The 21,420-nt window shown below is 40.1% G+C and overlaps 1 protein-coding gene across 1 annotated transcript in view; it reads right to left on the reverse strand.

Moving 5' to 3' along the window:
* Positions 1-1,315: 1,315 nt before the first annotated feature.
* KCNJ6 (potassium inwardly rectifying channel subfamily J member 6) overlaps positions 1,316-21,420 on the reverse strand; it is a 161,946-nt gene continuing 141,841 nt past the window's right edge. The window contains exon 4 of the mRNA XM_032186099.1: positions 1,316-3,446. Within this exon, the coding sequence (XP_032041990.1) occupies positions 3,121-3,446 (326 nt within the window). The 3' untranslated portion in view covers positions 1,316-3,120. The remainder of the gene's footprint in view (positions 3,447-21,420) is intronic.

The following is a 21,420-nucleotide window of genomic DNA, read 5'->3' on the forward strand; positions in this document are numbered from 1 at the left end:
GTGATTTGCCAACAATATTCCATTTGGGCACTGTTTTCAAAGGATATTGTTAAGGTTTAGGAGATGAAGTTTTCAGGTTAAGTTGTTATAATGAAAACACCACTCAATATGTACGGCTTGAAAATCCATTGTTAATTAACAGCATTCAATTCTTAATTGTCTTTTTACCAGTTCAGTTGAAATCATTGACACAAAATACATTGTTAAACTGCTTAATCAATCATTGTAGAAAAATAGAGGTGTTTGATAGGGACATTCTAGTACAAAGTTTACGTGAAGCTTCCCCATTGAAAGCTTTGGAGGCTTCTATTTTTTTTAAGCTTATGTTACAAAAATGAGATTTCATAAACTTTACAGTCCATACTACATGAATACCAAAGACAATAAAATACAGGGGGAGAGAGAGAGAAAGAGACAAACACACACACCTTAAGCTTTAAGTGCCCTATTCACAAAAAGATAGCTTACACATGCGCATGCCCCAGTGGCGTAAAGTCTATTTTTTTGTGCTTGAGGACACAAAAAAAGGTTCTGTTAGGGCCCTGAGCTGCTGTTCTAATCAACATAAACTTTTCTTAAACTGCAGCAATGAATTATAGAGTGGCCCAGTAAATTCCAAGAGCAAAAAGCAGGTTTATCCTCAGAGGAATGGTTTGCCTTCAGATCATGCACCTTTTGCTAGGACTGCAGACTGACACAGGCTCTTCCCTACCCACGTGTTACCCCTGGGTCTTCTGCTGTAAGGCTTCTGTCTTCTAGCAGAGCTTTGGAGTGACCCTGCCTTAAAAGTTCTGGGTGCCCCTTGTGGGTGGCCTTACAGATGGGCTGTGATGTGTCAGTGGGAGTGCTGGGCTGGTTCTGGTACCAGGACAGAAGACCAAGCTTTAAGAGGTCTATAGCAAAAGGAGCTGTATCTCAGAAAACTTCAGCATAAATAACCTTTACCTGGTTGACAAAATCATCCATCCCAACTGGAGGGAACAAAAAAAAAAACACCATATTCTGAACCATTACTTAAATCACGCTGCTCTGTGAAAGCCTTTCAGGAAAGATGCTCAGAGATGAAACAAAAGACTTCCCATCCAGCCTGACCTGCCCATCCCTGGTGGCAAACCTTTCTCCCACACCCTGCTCTTCCTGCCTTGGTATTAAGCACAGCTGGAGAGCCTGCAAAACCCTGTGGATTAGCCACACTAGGTGAAAACTGGCGAGGGGCAGTTGTTTCAGCAAAAAACAGAGAATATGTATGGACTTGGAGTGAAAGCTATATCACAGTGCAAAATTTCTACCTGCCCACTGAGATTCTCCTGAGTTGTTTTTTTTTTTTTTTTTTTTCTTCCCATTTTAACGTAAATGTTTCTGTACTAAAATGCTTCAGACTCCTTTCAATATATTTCTCCGTTCTGCAGTGGGCAGGTATTAAAAGAAAACAACACAAACAAACCAAAACCAAGCAAATTAAGGCTGCAGCTTCCTTTCCTTCATTGACAGGAATGTTGTTGTGGATGGGCCAGAGCGAAAGCCCACCAAAAGCATCACAACCTGCATTGAAGAGGCAACATTTAACACATGCTGGGCAGAGTCCTTGGTGCTGGGCACTGCTGTGCTGCGGGAGCAGCATCCATCACACAGTGTGTCCATGAGCAGAGGGCCGTTTGGATCAGCACCCCTGCTGGTGCAGGTGTTGTGGCGTGAGCTATGCAACTGGTAATGTTAAAGTTGTTAAGCCAGGATGTACAGGATTTACAGTGGTTTACAGCAGCCAAGGAGCTAATCTAGGGACCCCTGCTTCTGAACACGGGTGGCAGAATCTATGCATTTTTCTGAGAAGCCCTATTGAAACCTGTTACCCAGGGATGGCATGTGTTTTGTGACTTGTTTTGGGACTGACAAAGCACCGATGCTGTTGGCAAGAGAATTTCTTCCATTATGGCTTCAGCTGAAATTCAGCTGTTTTCCAGCTAGGTGGTTATGATCTGCTCGCTACAGGACCACACTTGGTTTTCAATGGCCTGTGCTGCTCGTGCAGCAACTTGCTCCATTTAAATCCCATGGTTTGTGTGGGGAGAAAGGAGTTGTTTCCCTGGATATTGCACATAAAGGCTAATACCTTATGGAACATGCTTGCTAGACTAGGAATACGCAGGAAATTCTTGTTTGCCACAGTCTAAATTTAGATTGAACTGCCAAGAAAATACCCAGGAATAGTTTGCCTTATTTGTAAACATTTTCACAGTATATCAGTAATTATGTTACAATTTTTCTACCCTGCCCTCTCCCAGACTTATGGCTTTTTAGAGTCAGAAAAATGACCTGTTTGGGAAACAGTGAGGTACTCTAAATAGCTGCCAGTCTGGTACACTGAAGATGTCATGCACTATAAGAGCCATAGATATAAGGGGAGAAATCAGTATGAGACTCCAAATGTTAGAAGAGAAGTGCTTATTTCATGGGTAGTTTGTTTTTGCATCCCGATATTTCTAGAACTCGTTTTCTAAACCTACATTAATTACACAACTATGTACATTATTTAGAAGATCTTTACTACAGTACTTTTGTACATGCGTTGTTTATTACTAAATGTAAAGAGAAATTAATTACATAAGGCATATGTACAGTATCGTGTTGGGTTGCAGAGCCCTCTGCTCACCTTCCTCTTAAAGCTGCAAGGCCCATTTCATAAAGGCTTGCTGACCAGTTTACAAAACTGTCCTGAAATATATATAAAAAAATGGAGTCAAGGCCCATTGCTTTGATGAACATCAATTAGCCTTGCCTTTTTATATATCTTGATTATATTCCGGTGGCTTTTTTTGGTCAGTTTTAGTAAACCTGGAGGTCTGAAGTCTGTGAGGTGCAGAGGAAACCGTCGGTTGTTTGCAGGGTGGGGATGGAGATTCCACTGGAAGTAATGGGTATTGCAGCTTTAACCTATGCCTTTGCTTAGTCTGTGAATCTCTTGAGTTTAATTTGGGCAGGTAGATATTTCACATCTCAAATATTTATTTTCCCAGAATTAAGAATGACAGGGAAGAAAATAAAAGTGTGTGGAAGAAAGGAAAGGGGAACAAAAAGGGAGAAGATAAAGAAGGTCGTGTGGTTCTTACACCTCTGGTGGTTCTACAGTTTGGACTCGTTCTCTAGGTTTGCCACATCACCATTTCTTTCATTTTGGTCTTCTTGATTTTTCTCTTCCTCTTCAGTTTCCAGCTCAGCATGCTGGTCCAGCTTGCTGGAAACAGACCAAGTCAGGGGCAGTTCTGCTCGGCTGGCCATCTCTGCCAGCTCTTTGGCACTGTAAACTGGTGTGTTGGTCTCATATGTTTCATGAAAACTATTGTAGTCAACTTCATAAAATCCATCCTCCAGAGTGAGGACAGGGGTGAAACGATAACCCCACAGGATCTCACTCGTAATGTATGAACTTCGAGCTTGGCATGTCATTCCTGTAACAGAGAAGGAAGAAGTGTTTTAATAAGGACCCTCTGCTTTCCCAAATCCTTTTTTTTTTCTCTTTTTTTTTTTTTTTTCTTTTTTCTTTTTTTCTTTCAAATAGGCAGAGAAGAGTATGTAAAAAAACACATACCAGCAAGATAATAGGCTTGACCTCATATGAGGTTGAGTTTAGAAAGCAATGTTATGGTGTGTAACCTATTTGATGCCTTTTCCTTCTCAAGTACATATATAATAACATGCATTGAGTCTGTGAGCAAAGTCTTAACATTTCTTCATTACATGCAGCTCTTCTTTCTGTATTTCATCAGTGAGTTACTTGCCTGCTGCTGAGTCTAAGATTGCTTGTTGCGAATGTGCGTGACTTGCTTTGTGACATCCTTTTGATCCCTGGCAGGTGATTTTTGTAACAAACCTACATCGCCACATTCAGCACTTGCCTAGGCTAACTGAGAAACTCTGGTAAAAGCTTTTTCTGTGTTGGAGCTAACTCCTGAGCCTGTAATCCACAGGTTGACTTGGCTCCCCCAGGGGCTGGAGATACCTTTTAGTCATGTTTGAGGTTTGGATTGGTGGCCAATGCACAAACATCAGCAAAGCTCCTGGGGAACACTGTCATGGTCTGTGGTGTTGAATTCAGATGACTGGGACTAACTGTGAGCTTTGTTACCTTCCTTTCACAGCTCTGCTGGACCTCACTCTGTGAGCTGCTGTAGAGAAATAAATCTGTAAGATAACATATCATGTTAAGAGATATGGAGATAGGCAACCATTCCAAGTTCAAAGTCTGATTCAGGGTGTCCTCTGGCTGAAGAAAATCCTGGTTGTGTTGCGGTGCTGTGACTTGGAGAACCCATCCCATCTCAGGCAGAAAATAAAATCTTATTGCTCAGCGGTGGAAGGGATAACTCAGCAGATCAGGAAAAATATCAGCAAAAAGGAATTTATAAGGCAAATGAATATTCCCAACAAACTGGGTTTACATAGAGAGGATGTGATGGTTTTCCTTTAATTATATGCACATTATTAACTACATGTTACTAATCAAACCTCAGCTAAACGGTATACATCAAATAATAAATACCAATATATATCCTCTGAACAAGTCTGCCACACATCAGTTATTTAGAAGATAATCAAAAGCAATAAAAAAAAATCTTTCATTCTGGGGGCACAAATGGCAGTCCATAGAAATGCACATCATTTCTCTTCCCTGTGAAGTCACACAGAGAGTTTCAGGTAGAGCAAACATGGGTAGTTTAGTTTCTGATCTTTTTCAGGACTGCAATAACTACTCTAGATGATTCTGCTTTCATTCTATTAAATATTCTCTTCAAACTCAGGTAATTCAGGGTGTTCTTGGTACTCTACCTTTTACATTTATAATGCTATGTTTAGAAAGCCACTTGCCAGCTGTTACCACACTGTGTTACCATGCTTCTTCAGTAGTAATTTCCAGTTATTGCCACACATCAGACACTGAGGAGTGGTGACTGTCAAGGGAAGCTTTAGCATGAAGACTGATGCACTTTTTCTACCTGTTAGAACCAGGCAGAAAAGTGAACATACTTCTACTGTGTTTACTAATCTTAATTTCTCCTTCTTTTTCCCTTACTGAACTACTAGGACCTTCATTTTTTATTTTATTTTAATTTTTATCATTATTATATTTTTTGGTATTGCAGTGCAGGTCATGTTTACATTTCACTTCTCACGTAATGCACAAACAGAACTGTAAAGATCTTACCATTTTAGTGTTCATTTCACAGGTGTGAAGGAAGAACACTGGAAATCAAATGACAAAATCATCCTTTTTGAGATTTCCTGTGCAATTTTTTTAGTCTAAAGAAGATCTTCCATGCCAAATGATGGAGGAACTCAGCAGCAATATACAAGAGACAAATGCAGAAGTGCAGCATCTTCTGAAAGGGCTATTTCTTTTGCAGAGCTCTGGCAGAGCCAGAAGAGCAGGTATAGTATTTCATAGAACCTCCCTGCCCCAGAGATGGTGGCATCACTGAACTGGAGGCAGAGAGGGCCAGAAGCAGCCAGGGGTGGTCTTGATGTCTTCCTTGTTATCTCAGACACCACTCTGGACTGGCTTCCTACCTGTTCTTTGCTGCTTCATGGTGGCTTGCTGAGACCAGTGACCCCTGGATGGGCTGTCCTGAAGGAGTGTGTCACTCCTAACACTCACATGTCTCTAATCTATTTGCTGGAGAAATTTAACTTTGAAGTGAGCAGAAAATCTAGAGTCTTCATTAAAAAGGTGATGAGATTAAATTAAAAAATATTGAAGTGCCTTTGAAACAGTGTTGCCTTCCTGTGCTCTGACCAAATACCCACTGTTCCTGCTGCAGTTAGGAAAAATTCATTTAACCATTCGAAAAGAGGAAGGTAATTTTCTGCAGAAGTCAAGAAGATTAATTGAATTAGGCTTGAGTTACAGCTCATTAAAAACTAACCCTAATCTGAAATTTTGACCCATCTCTGTTTTTAATTTAGTCTCCCATTCTACAATGATTTAATACCTGTTCATTTTCCATTGACAGACAAAATAATTTCAGACCTAGAATGAGAGTTAGGATTTTTGAAATAAGTACATTGAAATCAAGAAAAAGACTATATCTAGTGAGGGCTGTGTGTATGAGAAAGGCCTTATAATGCTTTCCAAATATTTGTGATAGCTGATACGGAAAAAGTCTGTAAGTGGATCACAAGGATTCCAGATTAAAATGTCCCATGCTTGCAGAGGCCCTTGAAGTGATTGCCAGTGATCCTCTATGGATCTGAAAGCAGAACAGAGAGATTTCTGCAAGTCTGCATTGCATGGGTTTACCTTGCTTGTTCCTTTTCTTCCTACTTTTTCTGCATTTACACCTTTATCATACACTATTGTCTAATTTGCACACATTTTATTATACACCGTGGTTTTAATTGTCTTTCATTACTTGCTGTAAGTTCTGAACATGTTCTTGGTTAATGGAATAAGCTGCATCTTGAGTGAGGGAGTTTTAGGCTTTAGGTTTACAAGTATTGCCTGTTTTATTCAGTATACATGTTGTTTATATGTAGCTATAGATCTGTTGTACAATGGCTTTAAAAATAGCTGTGGTTTGACATTTTGACTAGTGTCTCACTTTAATTGGATCCCTTCAGGGCAGATGAGAGCTGGAGAGCCTGTTGAGCTTCTTAGTTCAGCACTAATTGGACTTCTTCAAAATAAACAGGAAAATTGTGAGACCAAAATAATTCATTTAAAATTAATTAAAGCTATAACTAGAGTGATCTATTTAAACAGGAACCTTACAGTCCAGTGAAGACCTTGAGGCTGGATGCTCAGGCCCTGCTAAGTTGCCATGGCTGATGGGTGTCCAGTGAAATCAGGGTGGCTGGTGGTGACTGAAGGACAATCCTGGCTGTGTGGGGCAGCTGCCAGCCCCTGTAAACCCTTGTGAGGCAGCTCCACAGCCTCCTGCTCCATCTGTCCCTGCTCCCTGGTGCAGGAGAAAGGCAGAGGGAGGATTAGGTTGCACTGCAGTGGGCTTTATCTGACACCTGTTCATCTCACTGCATGCTGGACTTTCAACACACTGTGAGCTGGTGAGACCTCTGATGATTCCCCTTGGCTGCTGTCTCACTCCTCTAAACTCAAAGCATTTTGAATGAGTGGTAATCAGCCCCTATACATTGTAGCTTTCACTTAGGTCTTAACCTTAAATTAATAGCAGTTTTGGTCTGTTTGTTTTATATTTGCACAGGCTAGGGAATCACGAGTGAGCACTGCCTAAGAAATTGATTGTTGGGCAAGTTACCCATGAAGTAAAATTAATAGCTGTATTACTTTCCTTCTTCTTCTTATTATTCTTCTTCTTCTTCTTCTTCTTCTTCTTCTTCTTCTTCTTCTTCTTCTTCTTCTTCTTCTTCTTCTTCTTCTTCTTCTTTCCTTCTTTTTCTTTTTCTAATTATACTTAATGTGCAGTTACAGCTTGATAGGCTGTAGCCAGGGTCATAAAAGTCTTCCTGAATGGCACTGTTGTGGATACCATTCCTATTGCTTTCTTGTCCCCCTTCCAGGGTTGGCACTATGCAGAGAGAGTCACAAGCTGAATTTTGGTCCTTGTTACAACATAGGAAGCAAAATAAATTACAGGTATTGGTGAAGGAGACTTTTTTTTTTAAAAAACAAACAAAAACAAAAACAAAAACAAAAAAAACACACAAAAAAACAAAAAACAGCTAAGGTAATATTGCAGCATTTTTATAGTTTTGCTTTTGAATGGGAACAAAAAGGTCCTGCTGACAGTGCTGGGATTAGTTCCACGTATCTGAAATCAGCCATTAGTTACTATTTTGGATAATCCCATTACTATACAACCAATGTACCTAAAAATCTTATTTATTCTCTACATGGTTATTATTCCTGTTCAACAGGTAAGAATCAACAAGACCTGAGCAGCACTGTGAAGATTGGCTTGTGAACTGAAGTCAGCCTGCTAAATTTCTGTCTGCTTTAAAGTTGACATAGAGCTGGGCTCCTGCTGCAAGGTATCTGTGCTGGGGTGGGGATGCTATTTGCCCACAGGTTAGGCTGTAGAGGACTTGGTCACATCTGTGACACTATGTTCAGACTGCTTTGACAAGAAGTTGGGACCGTGCTCTGGCTCCTGATACGTGTGGGGTGTTTCTCTCCAGAGAGCCTAGGAGCATGAACTAAGGTGACTCCCTCCCACAGGGTCTGTGCACCCCATCAGCAATTTTTCTTGCTGCTAGAGTGAAAGGCTTTTGATGTGCTTAATATTTGCACAGTGCGGTCTATGAAAATGACAAAATAATCCCCTCCAGTCATGGCTGATATGAGGGTAAGGTTACAACCCCACCTTTGACTGATTAGAATTAATAACAAAGTTGATGACACCTCCACATTCATCACTTTTGAAAAGTAGCCCAGTACAGTTATTTTGAGGTTACAGATTGTTCACGCTGTCTACTACTATTTAGGCTTATGCTTACCACTGTCTGACAGTGGTATAAGGGCTTGGTGTGGTGACCCAGAATGACTTGATGCACTTCTTCACAGCACACTTAATTTAAGGTTTCTCTGTTAGCTTACACAATAATATGTTGTGTCACATACAATTTAAGGTTTCTCTGTTAGCTTACACAATAATATGTTGTGTCACATACCCTTACCATGTATTATTTCACTTTCTGATGGTAGACTTCAAAAAGAAAACACTAAAAGAAAGTTAGGGGAAAAAAAAATCATGGAGTCAAATATGTATTTGGGCTGAAACACAGTGCTTTGCAGCTCTGAGTCAGCCTATTGCAGGTTGTGTGTAAGGACAGACCCACTCAGCTTTTGTTTTACTTGGGGCAGTCTATGACAACAAGAGATTTTTATTTTAAAATTTCAATCCTATGACAAAAAAGGAATTAAAAGCTATGTGATAAATTGAAATGAGGGGGGCAAGTATTGCAGGCTATTCCTGACTGCATGATTTTGGCTGATGGCCATGATGTCAAGAGGATTTTGAGGTTCCATTTACTGTGGATATCCTCTGAGACAGACTTTCTGTTGCACAAGACTGAACCAGCTAGCCCATAAGAACCACCTGCTTTCAGTCTTCTCTTAGGAAGGTTGCTTCACTGTTCAGCTTGGAGTAAGATCTCAGCAGTGGAAGACAGGAGTGTACACAGAAAAATACAGTGTCCGTATTTCTGGGGCAAGAGGAGTTTTGCACATCTACAGGACTATAAAATTTGGTGTGGGGTCTCCAGCTGAGAGCTGAGACATCCAGGTGCATGTGTAATATTCCTATTATACTACTTTCACCCTGTCTTTATTCATAATATACTCTTCTAAGGTATCACTGTAGAGATTTCAATCTTTGTCCAAAATTTCATTTGTACAATAAGAACCTTTTAAAACCAAAACCAAACATATGGAATTCTCTACCCCTACAGCCTCTATATCAGGGCTCATGATGCAACTATTTTGCTGTAGGAGTTATGAAAATAAGGTGGCGCTGACCTGTAGCATTAAAGCCAGATTTGCACCTTACTTGAGGCACAGGTGAAAAGACAGGGTAATTTAACTTAAACACTGTGATGATAGAACTAATACAGAGGTAATTAGATGAACATGCACTTTACCTCTTAAACTCCGGTATGGCACACACAAAAGCTACAGTGACTTTCTGGGTTTACATCTGAGCATTGCTCCTCTATTCATTAAGTACCACCAAGCAGTATGTACAGAGAGATGGTCTCTGCCTGGATGACCTTTCAGTCTCAAATGTATTTTGTGCAAGATTTGATTTGTGAGTCTGCTATTTTTAGACATTAAGGACAATGAAAGATCAATATGTGCTATTAAAAACAAGCAAAAGGCTAGGAGTCAAGAACATCAGATTTATATCTTGGTTCGCTTGCAGATGTACTGTGTGGGCTTTGGTAAATTACTTAGCTCTGCCAGGTCTGTTTTATTTGTCTGCCTCAAGGGATGTGCTGAGAAGATTCAAATGTAGTAGATGTGTTTGCGATATATTATCCTTCTCATCTAGACTACCACTGTCTAATTTGTACTAAAGAATTCTCCCTGGTGTGAAAATAATTGCCTGAAAAAAGGACATAGGTTTAAAATAAAATTTCCATAGTGCCACCAAGCTATTGTCAGAAATATTCTGTTAGTCAATTTGTTCTCTTTTATCAATCTAAAAAGAAAAAGAGCAAAAACTTGTCTTGTATCTTAAATTCATTACTTTTTCTAAAGCCTGAAACCATCACATGTCATTACCAGAAAATGTTGCAGATAGCATGCTCTTGTGCTCTGATAAGACATTTTCCCTTTCCTTTTTGTATGTGTTTACTTTGACAAGAAACTTTTTTTTTTTTTAATATAATTTTATTTGAGTTAAAAAAATATACATAGCCTTTCATTCAGAGCTAGCAATGGGAAATTCCCAGTGGGTCTGGTAACTTGACTCAAAACACACCTGGGAATTGGATACTTATCTAGTTCTGAACTATGCCTAATGCTCTTGAAAGTAATAAAAGCCAGACAGGTGCCTGACAGTCTTTCAATGCATCTTTGTTTCAGCAGGCCTGGGAATTTGTGCATGACATCCTTGTGTTGTGGGTTAGGGATGGTGTGCTTGTCTTCTCCACCTCCCAGCTACATTGCAGCATGGCCACTGCTGGCTCACTGTGTGTGAGCATGTGTGTGAGTGGGAGAGGAAGGGAGGAAGAAGAGATTATTTTTCCCTACAGAAACATAAGGGATTAACTTTATTCTTTATTATTTATTTATTTTCTCCCCCTCATCCCATTTTTAATAAACTAGTGCTTACTTTTTTTTCTTCTGTAATTTATTTGAGTAATATGGTAGTTATATTTTCATATTTCTTATTTAATCAGACTGAGAGGCTGATCTTCCTATTTACATTTTTATACCTTTATCTAATTCTATATGTGAATAATAATCACAGATCTTTTTGGTAGCTTTTGTCTAACTCTCACAGATGGAGTTGAGACCATGGACAAACTCTACATCAGAAACTGCAAGTCTCCCTGGAACGAGCTGGTCTGACTGGTGAGGATGGCAGTCAAATCACATCCCCATGGGAGAAAGGATATGTTAGTAGGTCATGTTTGCAAAAGAGGTGAATATGTGTAGGAAATTAAGCAGATGACAAACCATAATTACAATTCAGTAGGACTTCCCGACATTCAAAGTCTATTTTTTTTTCCTAAACAAACTGAAACCAAAAAACAAGTATGAAAAATTGAGTTTATATTGAATTATATTCTACATAAAGTCCATCTTGGGTCAGTCAAAGCATTCTGTTTTCATTCTGGCTTTTTTGATGTATTAGTATAATCTGAACTAGAATAAGACAATCATATTTTAGTAAAAAAGCACATTGTTTTTATCCCCAGGGGAGATTTCAGTGTCAGTGAAATGATAATTTCCAATGGGAAAATGATGGGTTAGGAATGTTTAACTTATTCAGTTATTATTTCTCCTTTCAGGAATTATAGAATCATAGAATAACCTGATTTGGAAGGGACCCACAAGGATCACTGAGTACATGAAATGTCCTTCACTGGATATTTTGTGTCTAATTTCTTGCCTTGTGACTGCATGTAGGTTAGTCTGAGAAATGGTACATGCAGAAAGCAGAAAAGCTTATCTGATTCAATCTCCATATGTGCTGCCACTTTTAGCTACAGTGCCATATACATTCTCAATAAACAGCTTCTCATAGAGACAGTACAATTACTAGTCAGCCAATATTTAACCTTCATTTAGCCTTATATTCAGGCCATACCCAGCAAATCAAGCTGCCTGATGCGTATGAATTTTAATCATTTTTTCAGCTGCGCCTCTTCAAATGGATGATGATTGCATTTTTCTGTCGACTAAATCTGTGAAATTCAATATATCAAACAATGCAGAGTCTGACCAGAGGGAGAAGAGCTTTGCAAAGTTGGCTCTCAGAGTCCTTGGGAACAGGAGACTTGGTTAGGTGGAGCTGGAACAAGAAGAATTGGGATTTTGTACTCTACTCTGTGTTTGAGTGTTGGGATACATTGATAGTTTCAATGGTGTTTCAGACATCATCTCATCAGCATGCTTTAGTTCTCCTAACAGATATCTGCAGGAGAAGGATATAAGAGAATCAAGTTTGTAAGAAGCTGCAGTGCATAGCTATATCTTCAGTGACTGCTTGCAAAATGTGAAGTGCTGATGAAACAGAAGATCTGTCCTGACCTTTTAAGAATGCATTACCATTGATCTGTGGGCTTCCTCTTGAATTCTGGCCTGCAGATGGGACTGTCTCTTCCACCACGGTGCGCGGGCAGCTTGCTTTGCAATTTCCTGACAAAACAGGAGGGAGCGGGCAGTGAAGGCAGCAGGCTCCAGCTGAGCCACCTGCTGCTGCTTCCATCCTGGCAAGGCTGTTTGTGAAGTGGTGCAACCTGACCCATCAGGGCAGAGGATCCTAGGTAGCAGGGAGTGTGGGGAAGACCCCTGGGGGTTCACTTAGGCTAATAACTCAACTCTGTTTATGGTTTCCAGCCTAGCCAGATGCCCTTCTAGGTTGCTTCAATAACAGAGGCAGCAAGGCAGCAAGAATCATTGCCTTTGCATGAGTTCATAGAATCATAGAATCATAGAATATCCTGAGTTGGAAGGGACCCTTAAGGATCATCAAGTCCAACTCTTGACACCGCACAGGTCTACCCAAAAGTTCAGACCATGTGACTAAGTGCACAGTCCAATCTCTTCTTAAATTCAGACAGGCTCGGTGCAGTGACCACTTCCCTGGGGAGCCTGTTCCAGTGTGCAACCACCATCTCTGTGAAGAACCCCCTCCTGATGTCAAGCCTAAATTTCCCCTGCCTCAGCTTAACCCCGTTCCCGCGGGTCCTGTCACTGGTGTTAATGGAGAAAAGGTCTCCTGCCTCTCGACACCCCCTTACGAGGAAGTTCCTCTTGCCTTCCTATTTCTTTTCCATAGGCTGAAGCAACATCTTTAATTCTCATACCAGAGAACCTCAGAAAATAAACAGTTCAGACAAATATTCCAGTTTGGTTACCTCGGTATTTGAAAGCACTTTGGGCTTGGTCTATTTTATGGTCAATCTAGTAACTATATTCAGAGCTGCTGGGGAAAAGCATCTCAGACAAGTGACAAGAGAGGAGCAGATGCAGTTGCCCAGCTGAGATGCTGTGCCACACCTGGCTTCCCATGACCTGACCTCAGGCTGGGAAAGGCTAAAGGGATTCACTCATCCTCCAGGGTCTCTGAGTCCCCTGCCCTTTCTCTCACCTCATGATGGGCTGGAGAACCATAGGAAAAACCGGTTTTGGATGACAGAAGGGTGAAGAAGGAGCATTGCTCATCTTGGGGAAGAAAGCAGTAGAACAGCTCCTGTTATTCACAGCTCTGCATAGACCCCAAAATTGAATGAGATCAGCACCTCAGCAGCTTATTCCTCTCTCTCCATCCCTTGCTGGGGAGGCAGAAGATGGGAATGGAACAGATATGAATCCCAGGTAGGAAATGAAGGAAAGAAAAATGCACCCTCTAATACTTCAAAATTCATAGTTTGATTAAACCCCATGACTTGTTGAAAACTAGCTTTTCTGTGCAATTTGTCAGGATCTGTTTCTTATCCAACACGTTCAGGCTAACACTGCAAGATGCAATAGCTCAGACACACCTGTAGCAACTGTCCCTGGGGCAGTGCCTATGTGTGGCATAAGGCAGAGCTGAATGCTCTACAGGCTGCCTGCTTAAATGCTGAGAATATAAACTCTAAAAGTAATTGGCCTCATAAAAGGAGAAAAGCATTGATTATGTAAGAGCTATTCTAAGATGGCATCCTTTAAGACATATGCACAGAGTCCATCTATTACAGGAAAACATAGCTGGCAGCTATATTGGCTCTATGCTACATAATGCATAGCATACATATCTCCCTTGAGGAACATGCATTTAACACACAATAGTAACTGTGACTGCCAATAGACCAAGACGTGTCTGGGCATTGGTGAAATCCCACATCACCATGATGCCAAGGGATGTCTGGGAAAAAAACAACACAACACCTTTCGTCAGAATGACACTTGTAATAAAACCAACATTTTCTATAACAGTGCGTACCTGCTACACACTTGTGCTGCCATGACTGTGAGATAAACATTTCATTAAAATACATGTATGATCTTTTTCACCTCTTGCTGTGTAGACATCTTAAATGCATAAATTGAGTCTGCACATTTGGATGGCTTTTGTTTCTCTTCTTAAAATGCTACTTAAAAAAAAAGAACAGAATATTTAAGGTTTGCTCTGCAATAAGTTTACTGACATAGCTTTTTATAAAAAATGTCACATTTTACTGTGAAAATGTTTGTGAACCCAAGATTAAAGACAAAACAGTGTGAACATGTAGCTTAGTATGCTGTAAAATTTAGGAAATAAGAAAGATCACTAGCTTTTTGACAACAAAATCTGTGAATCACCCACAAAGTATTCTGGTGGCTGTTTGTGGTTAATGGCATTGCTAAAGCCTGGTTTAGCTGTTGTGAAATAGGAGGAGGAGATGAAAGAGAGTTTGGGGTAAAGCACTTGCTTCTGCCAAGCAGATGCTGGTGTGATGTGGTGTTTGGAAAAGCATCATTAAAAATAATAATAAAAAAGGCTGACGCTCTATCCAAAATCTCTTGGATTTTTTGGTAAGCAATACAATTTGTTGGTAGGGTTAGCTGGTGGTTTTATAACACTGCATCCTTTTAGGTGGGCTGGAAAACAAGCTAAACATGGGTAGGTGGTACTTGCTTTTAGGAGAGACAACTTGAAGAAATCAGTTTTCTAAAAATATCTTAGTTTCAGAGATGGTAATTTTGACTTATATTTCACTGGAAAGAGTCCCAAGAGGACTTGTGTAGATTCAGAGTTGCTCAGTGGCATTCAGAAGAAAGCTCTAAATCCTGACAGTATCACTGATACTGTCATATCTGCTGTCTGAGAAGGCCAGCCATTATCACACATCAGCCTATGAAAAGGGGATGGAAAGGGAGGTACGTGAGAATTGGATTAGTCCAGCTCTGGCTAATAACAGCAAAACTGTATTTATTTATATATTTTTTTAAACAAGCAACCAAGCAAGCCCCTCACTGGTCCCTGAACCTGTGCTTACTTCATTCAGCCAACACCTCCTCCTCTCTTCTCTCTGGTGGCTTTTGCATGGATCTGCCTCTAGCTCTATCATCCTGCCTGTGACCTGTAGGCAGTGAAGCCCCTGGTATGTGGAGAAATTTTGCTTAGAGACTTTGAAAAATAGTTTTACTTTCTTCACTGTAAGACCCAAATGGCCTCAAGGCTGAGGTCCTGTCTGAAGGCCCCCCACACTCTACATGGCCCAAAGCTAATGTATCTGCTCTGGGATGAGGAGGAGGAGAAGGGGGAAGAGTAAAAAGAGGAGGAAAAGGAGGAGGATGAATATTTGGGTTAATTTTCTTAGAGTTTCTAATGATAGTTTTAGGTAGTAGAGTTAAGTACTTTCATTTTCATTATAGGAGAGAGTTTAAGCAACCACACTTTTTGTTTGTGCTATTATTTAGAGAGTCTGGTTGAATCCTTTATGAAAATCCTTTAAAGGGAAACTGTTAAACACATTGAGCTTAAAAATTCATCTGCCATAATGACGATCTCTAATTAAAATTTAAATTAGGGTTATTGAATCAGCTGTTGTTATCGTTATCATAACAAAAGTATCAGCCAATCCCAAAGTTAATGTAGCCCAGATTTTTGATGAACTTTTGCAGGCCTTCTAGCTGTTATGCAAAGAAAATCATCTGCGCTGTTAAAATCCTCCCACTGAATAACAAGTGCATTTTGATTTTTTTTTTTTTTCCCAGTTCATAGGATGAGACTTAAGATAAGTTGATGCTTTCAGGTTAATAATATTGTCTATCTGTCAACTTTAGCAGCATATTTTGAAGTGCAGGCCCGAGCAAAAACTGGTTGCCTCAGGGAATGAGATGCAAAATCTTTCACTTCTGAAGCAGTGTTTAATATTCCAGTTATGTCAAAATCGGTATCCATATTTTAGCTGTGTGGCATCCTGTCTGATAATAGGTGCTATTAATGTACCTCCTAGTAGATCAATAACCATTTTAGAAAAAAAAAAAAACACACTTGGTTTTAATTGATTTTGGTTTTATTTGAAATGGCAAAAATGAAGCTGATTTGGATCTTTAATTACTGCCTAGAATTTAGCAATGAGTCTAATAAAGGAGAATAGCAGCAGTAGAGCTGGGAATTTAGGAAATCTTTGGTACTACTCTCCTGATATTTCTATTCTGGGAAAAAAACAGGAACAACACACTTCAAACTCTAGGGTTTTCAATCTAGCACTTTCCTCAATGCCTGAATTCACTTAGAAGGAAAAAATAAAGAAGAAGCAAAAGCAGCAAAAGGGTATTTTGCTCCTTTCCTTGTTCATGTCTATTAAATATTTAAACTATCTGTTCCTGAGCAAGGGATAGACAAATCAATCTGTGACTATGTGCTGTCTGATTTTGGAACAAATATTTCAAACTGCTGATGGAGCATGAGAAATTCAGAGTTTCTTTGGATTGTATACCTCATTTATAGAAGCAACAAGGAGTTAATATGACTCCATAACACCCCAAAATTCCCTATAATTTAAACAATATTTATCTGAGCTGGTGAGAAAAGTTAGTTGCATTAGTACAGAAAAAGTAATCAACCTGAAGAGAGGTGGCTAGGCTTGGGGTGGGCTGTGTGAAGAAGCAAGGAGAAATGGGCACTCACCCCAAATTGCACAGTCCCCAGAGGAGAGGTACTTGAAATACTGCAGAGGGGCCTTCAATCAAAATGAATGGGCATTTGAAGCAAGAAGCTCCTTGTGTAACAGCCTGCATAATTTTGTCTAGCTTTACTGGGGAATTATTTTTTGTTTATCATTGAGGCTGGGCTTGGTGTTAACCAAAAAAGCTGAGTTTTTTCTCAGGGAACAATGATCACAAAGTACATTGGCAAAGAATTGTTTGTCTCAGGGTGTTGTGATGCTAGATGAAAGCTGGTGGGTACACAGGGCATGTTCTGTTCCAGCCCTTCCTGGCCATGGGCGCTTGAGTGCTTTCAGCTTTACCTTTGTGGGTTGTTTCATTCCTCTCTAGCAGTCATGAGGTGGCACTCTTCTACCAGAAGAGATAGCTCTCAAAGACTTTGAAGTGTGCATATATCTAAACTAAGAAAAAAAAAAAAACAATGCCTTGAAAATATTATCAAGAGATTATTGTAGAAGTTCCTTTTGAAATATTTGGACAGGGACATAACATGCCACCAGGATGGTGCGTGTTTGTGACAGGAATATAGTATTGCAGGAGGAGGTATCTTGCTGGGTTCTGGTTGAACTAAAGGTTAGTAGCCTACTTGGTTTTCTTCTGACTCCCATATAGATTTGAAACATTTCTGTGCACCAGCTGCAGACTATATTCTTCTTCATGACAAGCACAATTACACAGTCTCTTTCTTGCAGCTTTTATTACTGCTGCCAGACCACTGCTAATTTGGAGCACTTCATTGATATATGCTTTGTATAATGAGCACTTGGCTAAAACTGGACATCCTTCACTCTGATGATGTCCTGCCTCTCAGAGAATAAACTAGAACAAGCTCTGAGTTTCAGAGGTAAAAGGGAGAAAGATTAAACCGAGGCACTGCTGACTAAAGAGCTCTGCCGCTAATGTTGTGTATGAGTGTTTAACAGGAGTGTTTAAAAAATGTATGCCACAGCAAATGGAAAACACAAATCCAGATTCTAGTCTAAGTTAACAGCAGTTCAAGTTAGGAACATCTTCCACCAGGACACAGATGTTCCGTACTGTGAACCTGAGCCACATCTCCACAGGTATACACATCCATGAGATCCTCGCTAAGTCCCAAGCCAGACAGCAGAGGCCTGTTTGTAAGCCAACAACCTCCAGCTCCTTCTGAGTTCCAAAGGCACACTTAACCTCGAGGATGGGAAAGAGAAATAGCATTTGGCATGCTCCCTTTGGAAGGTTACTGACTCCTCTCCTTCATGCTTCCAGTTAACAAGGCTTGGGTGACAAGGGAACACAGGGATGGCTTGAAAGCCAGTTGTGCTTCTTTCAAACCATGTAAATCACAAAGCCCAGGAGGAAAAATGCAAGAGTCTGGAGATGAGGCAGGCTAGCAAAGAGGACGTGTTTGGGAATTCAAGAAAGCATTGGAGGAATGCTGGGTCTAACCAGCCATGTGCCATGCAGTCAGCCTTTCTTCTCCCTCCATGATAAAAGTTTTCCCTGGATGCCAAATGAAGCACACCACCAGTGCTTTCACTTCATACTCACTCCAGGCAGAGTTTTTATTTATTTATTTGTTCATTTATTTTTAACAGAGAGATAACAGAAAGAAAATCTCTGCACGAGGCACTTTATTATCTAACTCAGCCTGGGACAGGTGGCAGGTGCCACCTTGGCTTCTTCCCCTTGCCTCTTTGAGTACTGCTGAAGATCTGGGCCCTGATGTGAGTGGGTGCTCCTCATCTCCTGAGGCTGAACTCCAGTCTGGTAAATCTGAGATTGACATCTTTTTGGGCAGAACCCCCTGAACCCAAACCCTGATGTTACACACTGCCTTAAGAAGTGACTACAGAACTGCCACATGCTATGTGCCTATGAGTATAGAACATTATCTTCTATTTGTTTGGTACAAACAAGATTATTAGCTTCCTGTGTTTCCTATCAATTTTTAAATTACATTTTACTCTTATTTTACTGGAAATGGAGGTCAATGCAAATACAATAATACACGAAAAGAATGTATTATACCAATCAGTTTACTTCAGAATCCAGAGGCCCAGCAGGGAATGAATTACTGAGGCTCAGAAATGATAATAGTAGTAACGTTTGGCTCTTATTTCTCATGGCTTTTTATCTGAAAGTTTCAAAGGCAGGGAAAGATTACTGCTTTTTTTTTTTTTTTTTTAATAAACAATGGGGAAACTGAGGCAGAGAACAGTGGTGACTTGCCACAAGGCTTCATAGAAGGTGTGTAGCAAAGAAATACTACTGTAGTGAGGATACACACATTTTGACTGCCATCTGGGTGCATGAAGGCTATCTCTTGTCCTTTTGATGTGAGCCAGGAGGATTCTTTTGGCCTGAAGTACTGATGCAGTTTTTATGGAGAGTTAATGTTTTGAAACAGCTTTTTTTTTATTTTTATTTTTTTAAATCCTATTATTTCAAGACAAAGCAAACTTCTGCTCATTTCCAGAGTCTCATCAGAACTCAAAATCTTTCCTAAGACCATTTCTTCCTTTCGCTTTAAACAGAGAAGGTTATAGATGACAAACCTGGGGAGCCTGTTCTGGGAACACAAGGCTAATGGGATGGGTCAAGGCAGAGAACATGAATTCTGGACTCATGATTTTGCTTCCTTGGCCTTTTTCTTTTGTATGTGCAGTGGAATCCTCCATTTCTTTTAATCATGATGTAAAAACTGTGACTATCAGAATAATGGAGAATTTGCCTGTGGGTGCTGTGATAACATGAGGCTGTGACACTCATGCACACACATACAGATGTACAGAGATGCATGGCGCCACCAGGTTCAGTAGTTTTGGAGTTCCTGCATACCCAAAATAACAAATCCTTGATGTGTGAAATCAAGGAAATCCTTGGAAATCCTCAGTCCCTTCAAATGCTTAATGAGATAGGTTGATTGTCATCAAATGAAAATTACTCCTGTCATATGAGGGGAGGAGAATTTAACTGTCAGCAGTGAGAAGACAATTAACAGACTCCAGAGAGGCACTGGGTTGGTTAAAATATAGTTACAAGAAAATAACTGGGAAATGATGGATAGATCTGGCTATTATAAGCATATGGTGAAAATGAAAAACAAATCACCACAAAAATACTGGTGTGTTATGATGGGTTTAAATCAGCCAACACAGTGAGCAAAACTGTTATGCCATCATGGCACAGAAATGTTTGGGTTTTACATATTTTGAGAAGTTTAACGGTATTTCCTCCCTCTCCCCACACTTGTTCCCCGCACACAAAAACATTAGTAGTGCAGAAAGCTTCACTTGATTTCTAATTTGGGAAAATGCTGTAGCACAACTCATAATTCTTTTTCTGCACAGTTTACCAGGGTTGTATTACACATTTTGGCTGCAAGAATGCACTGTAATAAATGATAGCTCTTTCAGCCTGTTGGCAGTACATGGTCCGACCATCAGTCTTGTAAATGTTCCCATAACCATTGAAAAGTTGAAATAATTTGGAACCTTGGCTTAACACATTATTAATCACAGAGCAAAAGGGTTGCTCTGATTTCACCAGGCATACTAATGTTAAAAAAAAATCTATGATAATCTCAGATGCCAGTACAGAGATAAAAGCACAGCTAATTGTATGCTGCTCCCGTGACTGAATACAGGTTTCAAGCCCAATATTTCAGGGAGCATTCCTCAAAGTTTGGTTAAGTAAGTATGAAGGTTTTCATTTAACAAATCCCTTTGTGAAATTGGCCAGATTGTTTGTGTGTCTATGTGTGTCCCTGAGGGAAGGAGAGGCCAATTAATATCTCATTCACATTCCTAACTGATAATGAGAATGAGAAATATGATACAGTCCTCTCTAGCTGTAATATGCCTTTTGGGCTAATCAGAAGTCCCATTTCTACAGGCTTTCAACCACAAACTGATGTGTCCAAAGCCAACAAAAATATGAAGGTCCAATCCAAGCTTCACAAAAATCAAAAGTAACTTCTTGCTATATTTCTTGGCTTTTAGAATGGAGTGGATTAAGGTCTGCATGGCAATGGACATTAAAGGTCTCTGTAGGAATGGCATTGTGATTCAGGAACCTTGGTCTTGGGGAATTTCTCAATTTTTCATGTGACTGCTGAATCACATGAATGCTTCTGAATCCAAGTGTGGTAATACATTTGAAGGGACAACAAAAGAACTCTTTCAAAGGAAATCAGCCCAAGGTAATAAGAATGTAATAATTTGGATTATTCATGTCACAGAATGGTAGAATCATCTAGGTTTGGAAAAGACCTTCAAGATCCAACCACCAACCTCGCCCACCAAGTCCCATCACTAAACCATGTCCCAAAGCACCACTGAAAGGCATAATTCCACTTTGTGAGCTCTTGCGATACCTAGCAAAAATATCACAACAGCTTTCTACTATCTACAGTGCCACAGATCAGGCTGGCCTGCTGCTGTTTGGGTTATTGTTGTACCTTGAACTAAATTGCTGTGAGCAAACATCTCAAAAGAGGGTGCAGAGCCCTGACTCTGCACAACTCCTGAATAATGCTGTAGCTTGCAGCTCTGTTGCTAACAGGAGAAAGATGGAGATTAAGATGGCAGCTGCAA

The sequence above is a fragment of the Aythya fuligula genome, chromosome 1 (genome assembly GCF_009819795.1).
Source record: "Aythya fuligula isolate bAytFul2 chromosome 1, bAytFul2.pri, whole genome shotgun sequence".
Classification (NCBI taxonomy): Eukaryota; Metazoa; Chordata; class Aves; order Anseriformes; family Anatidae; genus Aythya; species Aythya fuligula.